This window comes from Typopeltis vanoorti, chromosome 10 (genome assembly GCF_054136105.1).
Source record: "Typopeltis vanoorti isolate ZY-2024b chromosome 10, IOZ_Tvanoo_1.0, whole genome shotgun sequence".
In the NCBI taxonomy this organism is placed as follows: domain Eukaryota; kingdom Metazoa; phylum Arthropoda; class Arachnida; order Uropygi; family Thelyphonidae; genus Typopeltis; species Typopeltis vanoorti.
The window spans coordinates 123,996,495-124,017,535 of record NC_143558.1 but is presented as its reverse complement, the minus strand read 5'-3'; the positions used below and the strand labels follow the sequence as shown (position 1 = coordinate 124,017,535).

The following is a 21,041-nucleotide window of genomic DNA, read 5'->3' as shown; positions in this document are numbered from 1 at the left end:
GGCATACAGTCAGGAATACATATCCATACTTGAAGTAGAAAAAGCCATCAAAAGCTTGAAATGTGGAAAGGCAGCAGGAGTAGATGATATTCGACTGGCTGCACTGCATAGTTCAGAAAGCCTGGACAGAGGGACGAATTCCTGATGATTGGAGTAGAGCTCTCATAGTACCCATATATAAAAAGGGAAATAAAACTGAATGTGAGAATTACAGAGGTATTTCCTTACTGAGTGTTCCTGGCAAGATCTATGCAAGTATACTTGAGAAATAGTTGAGAAGAATTGTGGAAGAAAGGCTAGGTGAAGAAGAAGCTGGGATCAGGCCAAATAGAGGCTGTCAGGATCAGATCTTCACTTTACGACAAATAGTCGAGAAAGCATGGGAATATAACAGAGATCTGTATTTAAGTTTTGTCAATTTGGAAAAGGCATATGACAAGGTACCAAGAGAGAAGCTATTCAATACGCTAGAGTTATATGGTGTCCATGGGGCATTATATCAAGCAATACTTAGTCTTTATTTGAGTTGTAAGTCAGCAGTTAGAATTGAAGATAGTACAGGAAGATGGTTTAATGTTAAATCTGGTGTGAGACAAGGATGTACATTATCCCCTCTGTTATTCATTATCTATATGGATCACATTATGAAGGAAAGTGGTAATAAACATGATATCAAAATTGGAGATGTTAATCTTCTAAATAAATTCACTACAAGTCTGCAAGATTCTCTGACTAAATTGAATAGCTGTTGTAATAGATATAGTGTTGGATTCTGAATGAAGAGAAATTTAAATTATTAATACTCTCCTCAGAATCCAACATAATCCACCATGGCAAAGGCTACATTTGTAAATATTATTTAATGTAATTCACTTGTTTATAATTTAATATTCATATAACTACCTTTAACCTTATTTAATATTTAATTATTTAATCAAGGATATGTGTATTAATAATGAAAAGACTGTATTAAATATTATTAAGCTATTTTATTTATTACTATGTTAATATTATAAGAATTTGTATTTGATAATTTAACTGCGCATTAATTGAAATGTAAATATTCTTTATTTATTCCTATTTGTAGAAGTTTAGCGTTATGCAATACCTCAATTTTATTGTATTTTGTTTGGTTGTTTTGGAGACGTATGTAAGTGAGTGAGCACGTTTTTGGAACACCACGTGAGGAGAAGGTTTATTGAAAAGAGTTTTAGAAAGAAATAAAGAAATCACGAGAATAATTTAGGCAGGAAGAACAGATATATAAGCGATGAACGCTGAAATTATTAATTAATGAAGAGATAGATTAGAGAGAGAAAGGAGAGGATTGGCATTAGGTTGGAATCTGAGCATTCGGGAATCACAGTGCGATAATAGCGAGTCGGCAAGTCACTCAAGCAGCTAAATAAAGTCTACTAGTTGAGAGGTGGTTAGCTAATAAGTTGTAGAATAACAATTATAACTACGGAAGATAGCTGCGTGACTACTAAATAGACTAGCGATATTTGAGTTGAGATTCAATTTCAGGGCCGACCTTTCAAGGACATACGGAACCTTGAAGCAAAGCACAGAGTTATTGGAGAAAAGTAGAGGCTGTAAAATTGACGTTTACCGATAGCTGTGTTTGGAATTGTAGTGTCTAAAGAATTAATTAAATGCTGGAAGAGTGAACAACTGTGCATATAAAACCTCAAGTTAAGGAATTATTGTGTGTTGCCTTATTTCATGAGTGATCAGTAGTACTTTATGCAACAACGTTTGTTTATGTGTATTGTGACCGATGATTAATTCAGTTATTGCTTAGAAGAATTATTTTAATGAGTGCTGTATACTGTTTAAGCGTTTACAGTTATAAAAAGTGTTTACGTATAAGTAGATGAAGAAAACAGATTATCGGTAAGATTATTCCAACCGTTAATATTCCTATACAGAAAAGTTTGAGAGTTTCATCCTAGAATTTCCTTATACTAACAGTAACTATTGCGGAAATTAGCTAAAGTGTAAATTTATAAGTGTTTGCTTGTGAAGAGATATTACTGCAATTTTTATTGTATTTAAAACTTAAAGAACTATGAGATATTGATGTGAATGATCATTAAGGAACTTTATTAAATAGCTAAAAGGAACTGTGAGAAGACTGTATTACAGATAACAGAATTACCATTGTCTGAGTTTGTATGACTGTATTATCAGAAAGGCTGAAGTGTTTATAATAACTTATTTAGTGTTTGATCTTAAGTGTAAAATTTGTGATTTTAAAATTAATGTTTGTTTTTGCTAATCTAAAGTTGTATTTTGCCTGAATCTCTTTTACTGCACCATTCATAAAATGTTCGAACCAAAGCGGGTAAATTAAGTAAGTCAAATATACTCGGCCAGTATATATATTAAGGAGAAATAATTGAGGGTTGATTTATCTTCAATTCTTGAACTAATTCAGATATAGAGTGGTGCAGTCTATAAATATAAATTTTCTCTATATTTGTATTAGAAATCAACTAGCAACTATTTTTTAGGTTAAGAACATCGTAATAACTAAATATCGGATCCAAAGTATAGATTGAGACAAGGTAAGATCCAACAATAGTATGAAGGTCAGCAATAAAAAGACAAAGACAATGAAAATAGGCAGAATCATTGAAAATGTCAACTGTGTTGTGAATGGAGAACCTGTGGAGCAAGTGAAACATTTCAGCTACTTAGGCACGATTTTTACTGAAGATGGTAAATTAAATATAGAAATAGACAACAGAATCAGCAAAGATGTTATGGTAGGAAGTCAATTGAATAAATTCATATGGAATAATAGAGAAATTAGTCGGAACACTAAATTAGCTGTATACAAGACAGTGTTCAAACCAGTTTTAACTTATGGATCTGAGAACTGGGTCAGAAGTAAAACACTTGACCAAAGACTAGAGACTGCAGATATGAGAGTCCTGAGAAAGATTATAGGCATGAACAGATGGCATCAATGGCAATATCATATTAAAAACGAGGATATTAGGAAAGAACTTGACATTGTCAACATCCAGGAGTGCGTTAGCAGAGCTAATCTCAGGTGGTATGGTCACTTAAACAGAATGGGCGAAGAAAGATTAGCAAAACAAGTGTTCTCTGCCAGGTTGACAGCAAAACGACCCAGAGGAAGACCAAGATATAGGCGGATTGATAAGGTACAAAGTGCCTTAGACGATAGAAATATAAGATCTGATAATGTTGGGGTCTTGACAAGTAACAGACTGATTTGGAGGAAAATTGTAGATAGGAAGTTAGTAATGATGAAATTTTTTTCATGCAGCACTATCATATCCTGTACACCCCTTGAGGGTACATGGCAGGAATTTGATGATGATAAGAGACAAGGCACTTTGTTTAATTTTGGTATTAAGAAATCTCTTATTGAAGGTGTTTGTGACAGAACAGATAGTGAGTCAACCACCTCAAGCCTACAAAGATCTCCAGGATGTACAAAAGGAGGGGAAAACTACCAGCACACAGGAGAAAAAGTCTGCATTCACTCGTAAGTACTTTTAATAATATTATAAATATATTTGGTCATCAGAATGGGATATGTCAATGAAAATCAGCACAAATTAATTTAATTATGTTTATGTTTAATTCATTATTAATTATCAATTATTAATTAATAATAAAAATCAGGTAAATTACCAATTAATTATTAATTAATACATTATCAAATAACCAAGGTGTTCTGTGAAAACTTAAGGATTTGTGAAGTGTTCCGTCATAGAAAAAGTTTGAGAAACCCTGGTCTACCCCTTCCTCTTTTTCCAGGAAATTTACCTTCCATTATTCTGAGAAGTCCTCCTTCCATCCTTTCAATGTGTCCAAAATATTTTAACTTTCTTCTGTCAATATCTTTAAGGAGCCTTAAAGTTCTACTGATCTTTTCTAACACCCACTCATTTGTATGCCTTTCAGTATATGATATCCTCAACAGCTTTCTGTAACACCATATCTCAAAAGCAGATATCTTTTTCTTATCTGACTTCTTTAGGTTCCAAGTCTCGCATCCATAAGTCGCTGTTGGGAAAAACAACTGCATCCAAATCCTCAACTTTGTTCCCATGGAGATAGACCCATGGGAACAAAACCATCCTTTCCAGATTTTAGACAAGTTCTTGACTGTTGTTTTAGCCATTCCTAACCTTCTTCTGAACATTATTTGCATTAATAATGGATCCCAGGTACTCAAACTTGCTGACTTCCTCAATTCTTTCTCCATTAAGGTACACTTGTTTCTCAAGAGCTTCCCTGTTTGTATTTCCTTTAAGAACCATAATCTTTGTGTTGCTAGGATTGAGTTGAAGTCCTTTGTTATTACTAATCCTGTTAACTTTGTCAAGAATTTGTACTAGTTCTTCCTTGTCATTACAAAGGAGTACTGTATCATCAGTAGAACTGTGGAAGAGAAACTTGTTCTTCACAAGCTAAGTTCAGGTCAAACAGAGATTGTGAAGATCAGATTTTCATTTTATGACAAATAGTTCAGAAATCATGGGAACATATCAAGGATCTGTACTTAGGTTTTGTAGATCTGGAAAAGGCATATCACAAGGTGTCAAGAGAAAAGCTTTTCAAAACGCTATAATTATACTGAGGTAAATGGAACATTATATAGATCAATACATTATCTGTGTGCAAGTTATAAGTCAGCAGTTAGAACTTGTTAGGTGTAAAACAAGGATGCACACTACTATATCAACTCTGATTCACTAGAATCAGAGATATCAAACTTGGTTCTCTGCTTTATGCAGATACAGTTTTACTGCTTTATGCGGTACTCCTAAATACATCCCACGAAAGTCTCCAGGATTCTCTAACTAAATTGAAAAACAGCTGTAGCAAATTTTGCATGAAAACCAGCGATAAAAAGGCCAAAACTGTGAAAATACGAAGAAACATTGAACACATCAAATGCATTATGAATGGAGAGCCCATAGAACAAGTAAAATATTTCAGCTATTTAGGCATGGTTTTTAGTAAAGATGACAAATTATATTTGAAAATAGACACCAGCATTTGAGAGAAATTAACCAAAACACTAAACTAGCAGAATATAAGACACTGTTCAAACCAGCTTTTTTTAAGTTATGGATCTGAGAGTTGGGTTAGAAATATAGCATTTGCTCGAAGACTAGAAGCCAGATATGACAGTCCTGAGAAAAATTAGGAGCCTGAACATATGGCATCAATGGCAAAATCACATTAAAAATGAAGACATTAGGAAGGAACTTGACATTGTTTGCATTCAAGAATGTGTGAGCAGGGCTAATCTAAAGTGGTATGGTTACTTAAACAGATTGGAGGAAAGCTCAGCAAAGCAGGTGTTTAATGCGAAGATGACAGAAAAAAAGACCCAGAGGAGAAACAAGGTCTAGGTGGATTGATTCAGTCAGAAGAGCCTTAGAATGAAACGTTAAATGACAATATTGGAGTTCTAACAAGTAATAGACTAATTTTGAAAAAAAAACTGTTGATGGGTGATTAATAATAACAAACTTCATGTAGTGTTGCCATAGCTGCCTGAACACTTCTAGAGGATATATAAAGAAAATTGATGACTGTCTGCTAACATTTTGATTTTTACAAGATTTTATTTATATGCTTTTCTTACTGACTTTTTGGTTTATATGAACAGCATGCTATAATATGGTTAATTTATTTATTTTTTAATTGATGAGAATATTTAAAGTAAGTTGGACTCAAGTGCAGAACATTTGAAAGTAAGAACACTCATCTTACCATGACAACAAAAATACACTGATTACTTTGCCACATAAGCAGAGCCTATTAAGTGAAATGAGTTATGCTGCATTTCACAGGAAGATTATGTTATAGCCATCTTAAATAAAAGAGAGAGAGAGACTGCTAAAAATCTTGAAGAGAATACAGTATACAATTTCACATTAAAAGAATTTATACTACATAATCTAACTTACCAATTTTTGGGAAGAATGCTTGAATTTAGTAATGAGTTCTATAACAGCTTTTTGTGATTTACTTAACTCCCAAAAGTATTTTTCCATATCAGCTTCAGTTTTTTCTGACTCCCAGGGCTCTTCTTTCTAAATATATTGAAAAATAGATTTAGTAACTCTAATAATTGCATTTTTCTTTATTAAAAGAAAATAGTCAATATGAATGACAACTTAAACTTTACTGCAGGATGATATGTTATACTGATATAAAGAAATCAATTAATCATTTAGCAAGCTTGTTGATATATTTAACTGTCATCTGTTCAAACTCTTTGGTGCTTATAATAGTTTTAATTAAGACAATCTGCCACTATGATTGTTTGAAGCAGAGAATAAAGTATCAAAAATGTACTAACAGGTAAGGAGTAAAATCTCTTAATTCTAATATCTTATCAGGTTATAGTGGGATGACAAGGAGAGATAGTATCTCTCCACTGGGACTGTCGCATATAATTATGGTTCAGCTGGATTGGTTCTCACTGGACACCCAACTCTCACTTATAACTCCAAGAAGCTACTGTAAACTGGTAGTGGCCACACCCAACTAAACTGTGTCGACCCACAGTTTAGTGGAGGTAGCCAGATATGACAATCTCAAGCAGTGAGTGATTCAGTGTATCAGCTGCAAACAGTGTCTATACTCCATGTTAGGAGCAAGTGAATTCAGGTCAAGGAGTGGTAGTTGACACGTCACGAAACTTAACCACTGAAACTGAATGAACTCTAACCAACCTAAAGATGCATGCCAGCTCGACTGTTGCCCGGTCAAACAAGGGTCGTGCCCACTATTAGGGAACCAAGATAGTGAAGGCGAAAAATATGTTATTGGAACAAAACATCACCTAGTGGACAAGAAAAACATAATAAGCATAGGAACATGGAATGTAAGAGCCCTTCACCAGGAAGGGGCATTGGAAATACTACTGCATGAATTAAAACTACAGATAGGAAGTGATTGGTCCCCGCAAAACCAGATGGACTGGAAAAGGAGAATTTCACCATGGACAGTACAAAATTTTAACTTCAGGCAGGGAGGACAACAAACACCAAGAGGGAGTTAGCACTTACATTAAAACAAAGGCTCAAAACTCTCTATTGTCCTACAATCCTATCTCACCTAGAATAACAAAAGCAAGATTTAAAATATCAGTTGGATCACTAACTGTTATTCAAGTATATTCAACAACTTCAACATCATCAGAAGAAGACATTGAGGAGTTCTATACAGATCTGCAAAAAGCAGTACAGCAGACATCAAGTCAAGATCTCCTAATGGTAATGGAGGACTTAAATGCAAAAGTAGGAAAAGACTAGGATACCTGGCCAAGAGTAATAGGACAGTTTGGGTATGGAGAAAGCAATGGATGTGGAGAAAGACTGCTAAACTTCTGCTCAGATAATAGACTAACAATAATCAATACTCTCATTAAACAACAAAAACTCCAAAGAAAATGGACATGGATATCACCAGACAGACGAACCAAGAATGTGATAGACTATATTATTGTAAACCAAAGAATGGAAATCAAGCATCCTAAATTGCAGATCCTTTGTTGCAGACTGCAGGTCAGACCATAAGCTAGTACTAGCATACCTAAGAATAAAGTTAAAATCTGAAAGGACTTTTAGAGTCAAAAGGAGACTGAATGTAAATCAACTACATGACAATAATATTCTAAGAAAATATCAACTAGAACTAGATAAAAATTTGAAGGAACTACCAAAACAGAATATAAGCATCGAAGAACATTGGTGCAAATTAAAGGAAATAATATTAAAATCAGCAGAAAATAGAACAGGTTACGCAGAAAGAGAAAGTAAAAAGAATTGGATCTCGAATGAGGTAAAAAGGTTAAGTGACCAAAGGAAAAGCATGAAATTAAAACAGAACTATAACAGAAATGAATATAACAGATTAACCAGAGAAATTAGAAAACTAGTTAAAAGAGACAAGAATAACTGGTTAGAAGAAAAATGCAAAATGGCAGAGAAGCTATCAAAAGAAAATAACCACCATTGATTATATAAACAAATAGATCAAATTAGTAAGACATGGACAATAAAAATTATAATGATCAAAAACAAAGAGGGGCAACTAATTGAAAGTAAAACAAAAAGAATGGCAAGATGGGAAGAATACTTTAGAGACTTATATAATAAAAACAGCTCTCAGGATATTATTATTCCAATCACTGAAATGGAAGAGGAAACAAATATCTTTACAAAAGAAACAATAGCACATAGCATAGATAAACTTAAAACTAGGAAAGCACCAGGTGTTGATCAGATACATGCAGAATTCTTAAAAGCAGAAAAGGTACAACTTCTGGAACCATTAAAAACATTATTTGAAAAGATCTACAAAAATGAAGCAATACCTACTGATTCAACCAAATCAATATTCCAAGTAAAGTTTTTAGGAAAGTACTCCATAAACAAATTAAGCCATATATAGAAGCAGGTTTCAGATCATATATATAGCAACTAATAGAAAAGATGCTAGAGTACAACCAAAGTTGCTATATAAATTTCACAGACTTTTGTCTGGCATTTGATCCAATCTGTAGAAGAGAACTAATGGGAAAATATGAAAGAATTTGGAATTCCCAACAAAACTATAAGAATAATAAAGAATCTATACGAGAAATCTGAAAGTGCGGTAAGAGTGGGGGACACCTTAACCAATTGGTTCCACAGAGTGGAGTAAGACAGGGATGCAATCTGTCACCAGACCTGTTCAATCTTACAACACTGAAAGAAGCAACCAGTAAGGCCTTAAAGAAGACTCTGGAATCAAAATATATGGGGAAAATATAACGCACTTAAAATTTGCAGAAGACATTGCATTACTTGCAAGCACTAACATCAAGTCCCAACATTAAAATATGCACATATTCACATGGAGAGAAGAAATAAGAAATTCTTATTGACTATGTTATAGTTGATAGTAATGTTTTCCCACTGGTTCAGGACAAGAGTGTACAGAGGATTTGAAATAGGAAGAGATCACTATTTAGTTTTGAGCAAGATAAAATTGAATTTCATGGTGAAAAGAACAGTGTAAGAAAGTTTTAAAATAAACCAGCTTTCAGAGGTGAATTGTATATTCAAATAGAGAATCATTTAATAAAAAATGAAAGTTTGAAAAAAAGAGCCAAATATTTGAGATCCAGTGGCAAACCCTAAAGAAATCAGTGATTTAGCCAGAGAGGTGTGTGTGTGATGATGATGTCTGTAAGGATAGAAAAATCAGCATCCCATGGTGGACTCAAAAAATTAAACATGCAAAGAGGAAAAGAAAAAGCATACTGAAAGTTCCTGACAAGTCAGTTTGTGCTCTTAAAGAATACAGAAATAAATGAAAAAAGTCAAGCACTGTGTGTATTGTATCAAATTATATTCTTATTGACTTAAAATCATAACGGCATTCTTATATTTTTATCTGCACTGCCAATAGACACATGCTACTTTTGTTACTATTTCCTCTTTCTAGGATTGCATCAAACATCTTAAATCCAATGTTCAAATTTTTCTATATTTGCATTATTTGAAGCTAGAATCACTTTCCTAAACCTGATATCAAAATTGGAGATGTTAATGTCAGCTCTTTGCTTTATGCGGATGATGTTATACTTCTAAATAAATCCGCTACAAGTCTGCAAGATTCTCTGACTAAATTGAATAGCTGTTGTAATAGATATGGTATGAAGGTCAGCAATAAAAAGACAAAGACAATGAAAATAGGCAGAATCATTGAAAATGTCAACTGTGTTGTGAATGGAGAACCTGTGGAACAAGTAAAACATTTCAGCTACTTAGGCACAATTTTTACTGAAGATGGTAAACTAAATATAGAAATAGATAACAGAATCAGCAAAGCTGGTATTGTGGGAAGTCAATTGAATAAATTCATATGGAATAAGAAAGAAATTAGTCGGAACACTAAATTAGCTGTATACAAGACTGTGTTCAAACCAATTTTAACTTATGGATCTGAGAGCTGGGTCAGAAGTAAAACACTTGACCAAAGACTAGAGACCGCAGATATGAGAGTCCTGAGAAAGATTAGAGGCGTGAACAGATGGCATCAATGGCAATATCATATTAAAAATGAGGATATTAGGAAAGAACTTGACATTGTCAGCATCCAGGAATGCATTAGCAGAGCTAATCTCAGATGATATGGTCACTTAAATAGAATGGGAGAGGAAAGATTAGCAAAACAAGTGTTCTGTGCCAGGTTGGCAGGAAAACGACCCAGAGGAAGACCAAGATATAGGTGGATTGATACGGTACAAAGTGCCTTAGACGATAGAAATATAAGATCTGATAATGTTGGAGTCTTGACAAGTAACAGACTGATTTGGAGGAAAATTGTAGATAGGAAGTTAGTAATGAAGTAATTTTTTCATGTAGTACTGTCATATCCTGTACACCCCTTGAGGGTACATGGCAGGAATTTGATGATGATGATGATGATGAGAATCACTTTCGGGGTGCTTAAGGGTCAAAGCTATATAACTGTGAGGAGACCTCTACATAGCCTTTAAAGGAATATGGAAAATTGACAAGGGCAACTGAACCTAATGTCCAATCCTCACCTTCTCGTGGTGCACCCTGTTGGGTATCTACCTGGATACTGAACGAACGAAAATGGGCTGACAATTTGGGATTTAGCCGACCAAACTGTATTCTTATTGGTTAAAAAAAATTCTATATATAATGATGGTACAACATGAGAGAATTTCATGCCAGCTGGGGCGTCGCTGGTTAAACAAGGCCCCCGGTGATTTCGCCAGGGAACCAGGGAGAACAGCGAAAAGTCAGCTACTGGAACAAACCCTAAAACACACCCCAACTCAATATCACCAGAATTGAAGATTGGTACTATCAACATAAGAAGCCTGAATGGCAAAGAAATGGAGCTAACTGAGGAATTGGATAAGTACCCGATCGATATAATAGGGGTGACTGAAACAAAAGAGACAAAAACTGGTGAGATCTTTCTGAGCAATAAATACAAAATGTTATATTCAGGCAATGACAATCAAGGAAAAGAAGGAGTAGTCAGAGTATTCAACACAAAATACAAGGCTAATCTTCTTGAATGACAGTCAGTCTCAAGTAGAGTGATGTGGGCAAATATGAGAATGGGGAACTGGACAATGAGACTTATTTCTGCCTATGGTCCCACAGAAGGTTCTACTAAGGTAGAAGAATTTTTTGATGTTTTAGAAAAAGCAACTGACGCAATGAAAAAGGAAAAGTTGGTCCTTGTTGGGAATCTAAATAGCACAGTAGGAAATGATTGTCAGACATACAAAAATATTTTGGGAAAATTTGGAGAAAAGAGCAAAGCTAATAATAATGACAAATACCTGTTGGATTTCTGCTCAGGACATGGACTGGTTATCACTAACACCATTTTCCAACATAAAAATGTGCACAAATTCACATGGAGAGAAGAGGCAAGGAATAGGAAAAGTCTCATTGACTATGTTATTGTTGATAGTGATGTTTTCTCCCCAGAGCAGGACACCAGAGTGTAAAGAGGATTTGAAATTGGAAGTGATCACTATTTAGTCTTGAGCAGGATAAAACTGAATTTCATATTGAAAAGAATAACATGTAAGAAAGTTTTAAAGAGAATAAAAGTTGATCAGCTCTCAGATGTGAACTGTAGACTAAAATATACAAAGATTATTGGAAAAAAAAATGAAAGAGTTTGAGAACAGGAATCAAACCTTGGAGATTCAGTGGCAAGCCTTGAAGAAAACACTGATTGATTCAGCCAGAGAGGCATGTGGTGAGGTTGTCTGCAAGGATAGTAAAATCAGAACTCCATGGTGGACACAGGAAGTTAAAGAGGCAGTAAAGGTAAAGAAGAAGGCATATCAAAAGTCCCTGGCAAATAAGTCAGCTTGTGCTCTGAAAGAGTACAGAGACTATTCTTTGTATTCTCTCAGAGAATAGTCTCTGTATTCTAGCCAAACAAAAGTCATAGGAGGACTTTGGCAAGAGCACAGAAAATAAATATCAAGAAGGTGGCAAAATATTCTGCAGGTTGTTGAAGAAGATTAGAAATGGAGGAAAGAGTGCAGTAAAAGGAATTAGAGATGATAAAGGTGACATGAAAACGGGAGAAAAAGATATCCTTGAAGTATGGAGTAATTACTTCAAAAAATTGCTAAATGAAACAAAAAGTGATAGCACAGTGGTAAAAAACACTTAACAGGCATACAGTCAGGAATACATATCCATACTTGAAGTAGAAAAAGCCATCAAAAGCTTGAAATGTGGAAAGGCAGTAGGAGCAGATGATATTCGACCAGAAATGCTGAAGTATGGTGGTATAAAAGTCATACAGTGTCTGCACTGCATAGTTCAGAAAGCCTGGACAGAGGGACGAATTCCCGATGATTGAAGTAAAGCTCTGATAGTACCCATATATAAAAAGGGAAATAAAACTGCATGTGAGAATTACACAGGTATTTCCCTACTGAGTGTTTCTGGCAAGATCTATGCAAGTATACTTGAGAAATGGTTGAGAAGAATTGTGGAAGAAAAGCTTAGTGAAGAAGAAGCTGGATTCCGGCCAAATATCTGTCAGGATCAGATTTTCACTTTACGACAAATAGTTGAGAAAGCATGGGAATATAATAAAGATCTATATTTAAGTTTTTGTCGATCTGGAAAAGGCATATGACAAGGTGCCAAAAGAGAATCTATTCAATATGCTACATTATATGATGTCAATGGGGCATTATATCAAGCAATACTTAGTCTTTATTTGAGTTGTAAGTCAGCAGTTAGAATTGAAGTACAGGAAGATGGTTTAATGTTAAATCTGGTGTGAGACAAGGATGTACATTATCCCCTATGTTATTCATTATCTATATGGATCACATTACAAGGAAAGTGGTATTAAACCTGATATCAAAATTGGAGATGTTAATGTCAGCTCTCTGCTTTATGCAGACGATGTTATACTTGTAAATAAATCTGCTACAAGTCTGCAAGATTCCCTGACTAAATTAAACAGCTGTTGTAATAGATATGGTATGAAGGTCAGCAATAAAAAGACAATGAAAATAGGTAGAATCGTTGAAAATGTCAACTGTGTTTTGAATGGGTAACCTGTGGAACAAATAAGACATTTCAGCTCCTTAGGCACGATTTTCAGTGAAGATGGTAAATTCAATATAGAAATAGACAACAGAATCAACAAAGATGGTATTGTAGGAAGTGAATTGAATAAATTCATATGGAATAAGAAAGAAATTAGTCGGAACACTAAATTAGCTGTATACAAGACAGTGTTCAAACCAGTTTTAACTTATGGATCTGAGAGCTGGGTCAGAAGTAAAACACTTGACCAAAGACTAGAGACCGCAGATATTAGAGTCCTGAGAAAGATTAGAGGCGTGAACAGATGGCATCAATGGCAATATCATATTAAAAATGAGGATATTAGGAAAGAACTTGACATTGTCAGCATCCAGGAATGCATTAGCAGAGCTAATCCAAGGTGGTATGGTCATTTAAACAGAATGGGCAAGGAAAGATTAGCAAAACAACTGTTCTCTGCCAGGTTGGCAGGAAAACGACCCAGAGGAAGACCAAGATATAGGTGGAATGATACTGTACAAAGTGCTTTAGACGATAGAAATATAAGATCTGATAATGTTGGAGTCTTGACAAGTAACAGGGACATTATTTCACTATTGTTAAATATAACTAAATACTGAACTAAATGTTAAACATAATTAAATACTGAGACATTATTTCACTATTGTAGCAATAAAATATTGCTTTTTTTTTTTTAAATCCAAATTTATTGTTTGGCTTACATCTTTCAGATGCTAATGTTTGAAATTAATTATTAAATGACTATACACATAAAATTATGTAATCAAATAAAGAATTTTATATGGAAGCCAATAATATTTTGTGATGAGTATCTCATCACATTATCAGATTAAAAAATAACAACAAAAGAACTAAAGTTATATGACTTAACAAAGGTTACAAAGTACTTCTGTTCTGCTGCTCTACAAGTCATGTGGTATTATTAGGACCAGTGGGAACTTAGAACATGGTAATTAACATAACTGTAAACAAGTGTAGCCTAAATTTAGGCAAATGAGAATAAAGTTCATTATAAGATATAAAAAGTGTATGGCACGGAGCGAGTTTAACAAGAAAATTACTGGATTTAAACTGACCACTAACATTAAGATATTTGCATCTAGAATTGCATACACACATATAAGAAAAAACGATTATTTGCATACAGTAAATAGAAGCAGGTATGTGTGTGTGTGTGTGTGTGTGTGTGTAAGGGGGTTTAAACTGTAATCAATTTGCAGATACATATTACAGCTTGAACATACAATTATTGCTGAGAGTTCAGTCAGCATTTCCCAGAATTAGAAAGTTTTAGACCCTTACCTTTAGACCAATTTGAAAGAACTTATATTAAGAATTGTCGTTTTGTTCTTTTTTTCTTATATATGTCTTTATATGTTGCGCAAGACCAGATTTCTCAGCTTGGAGGAAACTGTTGTATGCCATATGTTCTAATCATCACATGTCTACAGTAGGACTAGTCTTGTCAAAATAGGAGAGATTGCAGGAACAAGAAATCTAGCACACTCCTGGGTGAGCCAAGTAAGAAAGTTTGTTTTTTGTGGAAGATAATAGCAAGGAAATCTTATTTAATGGCTTAAAGGCTACATGGAATTAATTTTTTTTCTCCCTTAAGACTTTTGAGATATGTTCAGAGATGCCCTTCATGTAAGAGATGGAGATTTTCTTGGTATCTGATGACTATTAGAAAGAGGATTGTTCATGATGCACTATAATTTGGATGGAAATATCTGTTCACAATCATGTCTTTTATCAATTGTGATCCTTTTCTGAGTGTATCCTAAGAGGAACAGATGACAAATGCCAAGTTTTGTGTGCAAGAATCTTGACAATGCCAAGTTTTTGAAGGGTGATGTATAGTCCTGAAGAATGTACCCTCTAGTGAAAGTAGACTTCTGAGATTGAAATTCACTTCCTTTTTCATCAATGAATCCAAGAAAGGAAGGACTATTATTTTCCTTTTTTAAAAGGAATGTAATTTTAGGGAAAAAGTTCTTAATTTTATCTAAGGAAACTGTCTAATTCTCCATTTGTGTGAGGACAGATAGCGAACATACCTTTGCCATAATGAAACCAGATGGAACATCAATGAGTGATAGTAGTCAAGAGAGATGTTTCTCCAAGTGTTCCATGAAGTAATTTGATAGAAGTGGTGAGAAGGGGAGAATCCATGGCACAACCCCCCCCCCACACACACACACACATGCACTTATACAGACTTATCTGATTCCTTTGCACAAAAAAAAAATCCACTGTATAACAAAATCAAATAATTTAAGATTGTCAGCTGGAGAGAAAGTCCTCAGAGAGCAGCTGAACAGTTATAGCTAATGGAATGTTGGTGAAGAAGAAAACAATACTAAAGCTTACTTTTGATATCAGAGCAATGAAGGTGGAGCTCTATTATTATTAAGAGACTGCTCCAGAGAGACCATAATTCGTGTACTTGTAGCTACATACTACACACATCAGCTATCATACTTATTCTTGAATTCATTCACACTGCTTGCACACACAACATCCAATGGCAATCCATTCCAATCAAGCACCACCAAGAGAAAAATCTAGCATTTACCCTCTTCTTAGCAGCATTCATTCTCAACTTCCAAGGAGGCCTTCTTGTCCTTTCTCCATCCTCCATAAAATGAAAAATTCCATCAACCGAAATCGTCTATGGCCCTTTTAGAAGTGTAAGTCTCAATCATGTCACCCCTTTTTCTACTGTATGATAGTATCTGCAGTCTACAAATTCTCAATCTGTCTTCATAATTAGTATTCCACAATCCATATCATTTTTAACATCTCTACACACACACACACACACACACACACACACACACACACACACACACACACACACACACACACACTCTCTCTCTCTCTCTCTCTCTCTACTATATCAGAATCACAACAGAAGCCAGGAGACCAGACCTGCACACAATAGTCCAAGTGAGGTCTTATCAAGGCCTTGTAAAGAGACAAAATGAAATCTTTATTATATATGAAAGTTTGTTTCGGCATTGAAATTATCTTTCGAGTTGCAATCTTTGCTAAATGGCCCCTAAACTTAAACTTGCTATTTACTGACACTCCAAGATCCCTAGCCTTCTCTGTTTCTTCTAGAGTAATCCCTCCAATATAATACAACATTGGATCATGCCAAAGTGCATGACTTTACATTTACTTACACTGAACTGACATACATTTTCACAAGCCCACAATTCCAGCCTATTCAAATCATTCTGCAAGTGCTGCATCTCAGCTGCATTCCTGATTACCCTACCTATCTTTGCATCATCAGCAAATAGCTGTATGTTGCTTGTCAAATCCTTCCCAATAAATGTACAGATTGAATAACAGTGGACCAAGGACTGATTCTTGTGGTACACCACTAGTTACCTTAAATCTTGCAGACTCACTCTCCCCATATACCACTTTTTGATATCTGCCAGACAACCATCTTTTTATCCATGCTAATATTTTATAATCCAAACCAATATTCAATTTATGCAATCTTCCATGCTGTATTCTGTCAAAAGCTTTAGAAAAATCCCAAAGTATCATAGTGTATCCATTCCACTTGTCTAGTTCAATGGTAACATTATTTAAGAATGTGAGCAAGTTGCTGAACCATGAGCTTCCCTTAGTAAACCCATGTTGTTCATTGCAAAGTAGATTCAATGTCAACCCATTTCTGAATGCGAGCCGTAACTAATTTTTTCAAAATCTTCACCTCCACTCCTGGGATACTGATTGGTTGATAGTTGAATACATCAGTCCACCCTTGTACAATGGAATTACCACACATTCTTTCCATTCCAGCAGAATCTTCCCTGTTCTTAGACACAAATTATATAGCCTGGTCAAAGAAACAGTCAGTTCAGCTGAACACTTTTTAGTGCCTGTTTTGATACCCCATCAGTCCGTATTGCTGAATTCTTATTCAGTTTGTGAAACAACTGTAATATCTCCTCTTCATACACTCAGGTATATGAATAGGAGATATTAGAGATTCATTTTAGTAATGAAATCTGCAGTATTCTTTATGTAGGATGGAAATTTTTCCATTCAACCAAAAGTAGGTTAGATAAAAATTTTGACAACTTACATGTAGGGGTGCAATACAGTTGACCACTGGCGCCACAAAATAACCATCGCTTTGTGTTTTATGCAGAACCTTAGACCATTATAGTCTAAGGCATTCTGGCATGAAAAACAACTTTTTGACAGTGTCATCATCCAACAAATTTGTGCCATCTAGTAGCTGATTTGATTACTTGTGACTTTTCGTGATTTCTAATAATAGTTTGCACATAGATCAATCCCTGAGAAGAATGGTGACCTTACAATTATATTCTGATGAATCCATGATAACAGTGCAGTTTTCCTTGTCTGCCTTAGAAATAATATTTTAGCTGTTCTTTAGAATGTGTAAGATTTTTATTTCAGATCTAGGAATGTTTAAAAGGAGGTGACCTGCATTATATAAAATATGAGCCCTTTTAAACCGTAATTGGTTAGTTGATCCAGACGAAGGTCACATATATTATTTTCAATTTGCAGCATGAAATCTGCTCTGATATCATGGTGAGCTTTGACATTATTTTCTCTTCACCAACATTCCATTAGATATAGCTATTAAACTGCTCTGTAAGGAAATTCCATTTGGCATTCTTAAATTATTTGATTCTGCTACATTGGATACTTTACTTGGCAAGGGAATCTATACACTCATAACCAAGAGGATACTACCTTCTCCATTTGAGAATATTTCAATAAGTGGATTTCACACTAAAGGATATAGGACCAAATCTGATGGTTAGTATGCAGGGGAACTGTCAGTAACACATGGATAAAAGGTAGAGAACACCGTGGGAATCATGATCATGAATCTCTCACCCAGATAAGAGCATACCACACTCTAAAGTTTCTAACATCACCAACCATGAAGGGCATTATCAAAAATAACAGTGAAATCAGGATCAGAAAAAATTATAAACTTTTACGCTATGGCCTTAATTCAAATTAAATAATGTGCACCAATACATACATGCAACCAATCCTAATCTGTTATTTTTACAGTACCTCATACTGGTAGCCTCAACTACTACTCAATGATCCACTGTATTCTGTATGATTTCTTCCATAAAAAGGAGGAGATACATGGATCATCTGTACGATCTAATTCCATGCAAGAAGTTGCTAAATCTAGAATCTCCTCCCTCCCATTATGATCTGTTCTGACTCAAAATTTCCTTGCAGACTTTGCTTTTATTTGCTCTCCTAATTCCTATATAATCATTATGACCCCTGAAGTTATGTTTGAAATTATTGATTTTCAGCAGTCTAATTACTCAGAGTGAGATTCCTTGGAGACAATGTTCACAATTTAAACTAGCTTCTCCTCTTTAACACAGATCATGCTGGAAGAGATTCTGAAGTATTTACTGTTAGTAATAACAGTAACAAAGTATTCATCAACCAGAATATTGCATTATCATTCTCCCAATATCTTGGATCTTGTCTTAATCAACTGCCCCTCCACTGTCAATGTCTCCTATAGCAGTATGTCCTATGGTTAGTAAACCAACCATAACCTTTACTCTGTTTCCTTTTCTACTGACTGACCGACCTTATCTAGCCAATCACAAATTCTAACAAAAGGTACTAAATGAGATAACTGCAACAATTTCAAGAGCTCTTTTTCCATGCTGTGTTTATTGTTTCCACTCTCCTGATTCAAACACCTGATCTGGAATAACTGATATAATCCTTCCTGAATGAGAGCCGCCCTGGTTGGCCATGTGGTTAGCATATCCGCTCTCCAGCCAAGAGCTATGTGTTCAAATCCTGCCAAGGGCATGGATGTTTGTGATTGTCCTACTAGCCAATTGCCATATGTACTGCTGTGACCAGTGTCCTGGTGCAGTATGACATTTGATGTCTTTGTGCCATAAAAAAATCAAATCAAAATCTGAATGAGGAGCTTCATTCCCAACTATACACAAGCACCACTCACTATCCAAGTTCATGAACTTTGCCAAAGCGGTCCATACAAAATTCCACATCTTCTAATGGGTGAAGTCAAAAACTTCAGTTTCTGCATTCTCGTGGAAAGGCTTAGACGTTGGTTATGCATTTTTTTACTAAATAATTTAAGGAAATTACAATGTCAACTAGGATATACATTAAAATAAATTTTAATATACTTCAATATTTCAGCAATTTCACGTTGCCATTTTCAAGAAACTTAAGAACAAGACACGTGCAAGCAGGCACGACAAACAGTAAGTGAGGGAGAAGCAGGAAGCTATTATTTCTCCTAAAGTCCTGATGGTGCCCCTTAGTGGGCAATGTTGGTATTCTTGGGCGACTGGGCTGAAGGTCTTCTGATGTAGGTTTCCCAAATTTGAGGCAGTCTCATGCAGCCAAATTTGTTGAGGTTTGGATTGTTTCTTAGGGCTGAAGCTGATTCCATGAAAAGTCTTTCATATTTGTATTTACTACAGTGTATTATTGTGGCATTTTTCCACCGTATTCTATGGCAGGTATCCAGTGCATGGTCAGCAAGACAAGAGTGGCTGTATTGGTGAAACCGGATGTAGTCCTTGTGTTCTGAAATTCTGATATTTGCTGTCCTGCCTGTTTGGCCAAAGTAGGACAGCTTACAGCTGCAAGGGACCTGGTATACACCAGGTCCGGGGGGGTCTTTAGTAGAGCAGATAAGGGATGCCAATTTTTTATATGATCTGTAACAAGAAGTTAAGTCATGTTTTTTTAGGATTTTTGTAATTTTTTCAGAGGTGCCTCAGATATAGGGTATGGTGATGGGTTTAGAGTAATCCTTGTTGTGAGGGGGGGGGGGGGGGGGATTGTGGTTTACAGGTTTCAATATTTTTTGGATCTTTGTGTAGTGTTTTAATGACTCCATATTGTTGCGAGGAGGGGTGGTGGGATTGTTGGTGAATGTATCCGCCTGTATGGGTGGGTTTTCTATAGACTGAGAAAACCAAGGTTCCATCAGGCTGGCAGGTGACTAGTATGTCTAAGAAAGGAAGGCAGTTGTTGTTTTTCTTCTTCCAGGGTGAATTTGATTCTGGGGTGTTGGTTGTTTAAGTGTGTTAGGAAGGAGAGGAGAGCATCGGAGCCATGTGGCCAAATAGCGAAGCCAAATGGTTGGTTTTTGTAGGGCAGAGTTTAAGACTTTCTCTTCAAAAGTCTCCATATAAAAGTTGGCCAAGGGTGGGGAGAATGGAGAAGCCATGGCTGTCCCCCTCTATTTGTTTGTAGAATTTTCCTTGCCAAACGAAATGAGTTCATTGTGAACTGAAATAAGGCTGTGATATCGGGAGGAAATTAAGCTTGGATTAGCTCTAAGGATTCTTTGAATGGGACATTTGTGAATAAGGAGGAGACATCAAAACTGACCATTGTCAGTGTGTTTGAGTGTAAGGTTTTCTATGCTGGCTTTGAAGTGGGCTGAGTTTTTTATGTGTGAAGGTGTGTTGCCAGTATAGTGTGTGAGAGCTTTGGCCAAATGTTTAGCTAGTTTGTATGTGGGGGAAATCAATGCCATCCACTATGGGACGTAATGGCACATTTTCCTTATGTATTTTTGGGAGTCCATAAATAAGGGAGAAGGGGGGGGGGTATGGAGTTAAATGGTTTTAATTTGTAAGTGATTTCCATAGGCCAAGAAGTGACCTTCTTAAGGAGCCTGTGGAGTTTTCTAATTTGTGAGTTGGTGAGATTGTACTCGATAGGGAGGTAAGTAGCCCGATCTAACAATAGAGCTTTCAGCTTACCTGTGTAATCCTTTTGGTTAAGCAATACTATGGTGTTCTCTTTATCAGCTTTGGTGATTATTATTTTCTTGTTTTTCTTTAA

The 21,041-nt window shown here is 35.4% G+C and overlaps 1 protein-coding gene across 1 annotated transcript in view; it reads right to left on the bottom strand.

The window, feature by feature from the left end:
- The window catches only part of mRpS35 (mitochondrial ribosomal protein S35), a 107,174-nt gene that overhangs the window by 6,521 nt on the left and 79,612 nt on the right, over positions 1-21,041 (bottom strand). Inside the window, exon 7 of the mRNA XM_090399169.1 lies at positions 5,967-6,092. Coding sequence (XP_090255295.1) covers positions 5,967-6,092 — 126 coding nt within the window. The remainder of the gene's footprint in view (positions 1-5,966; positions 6,093-21,041) is intronic.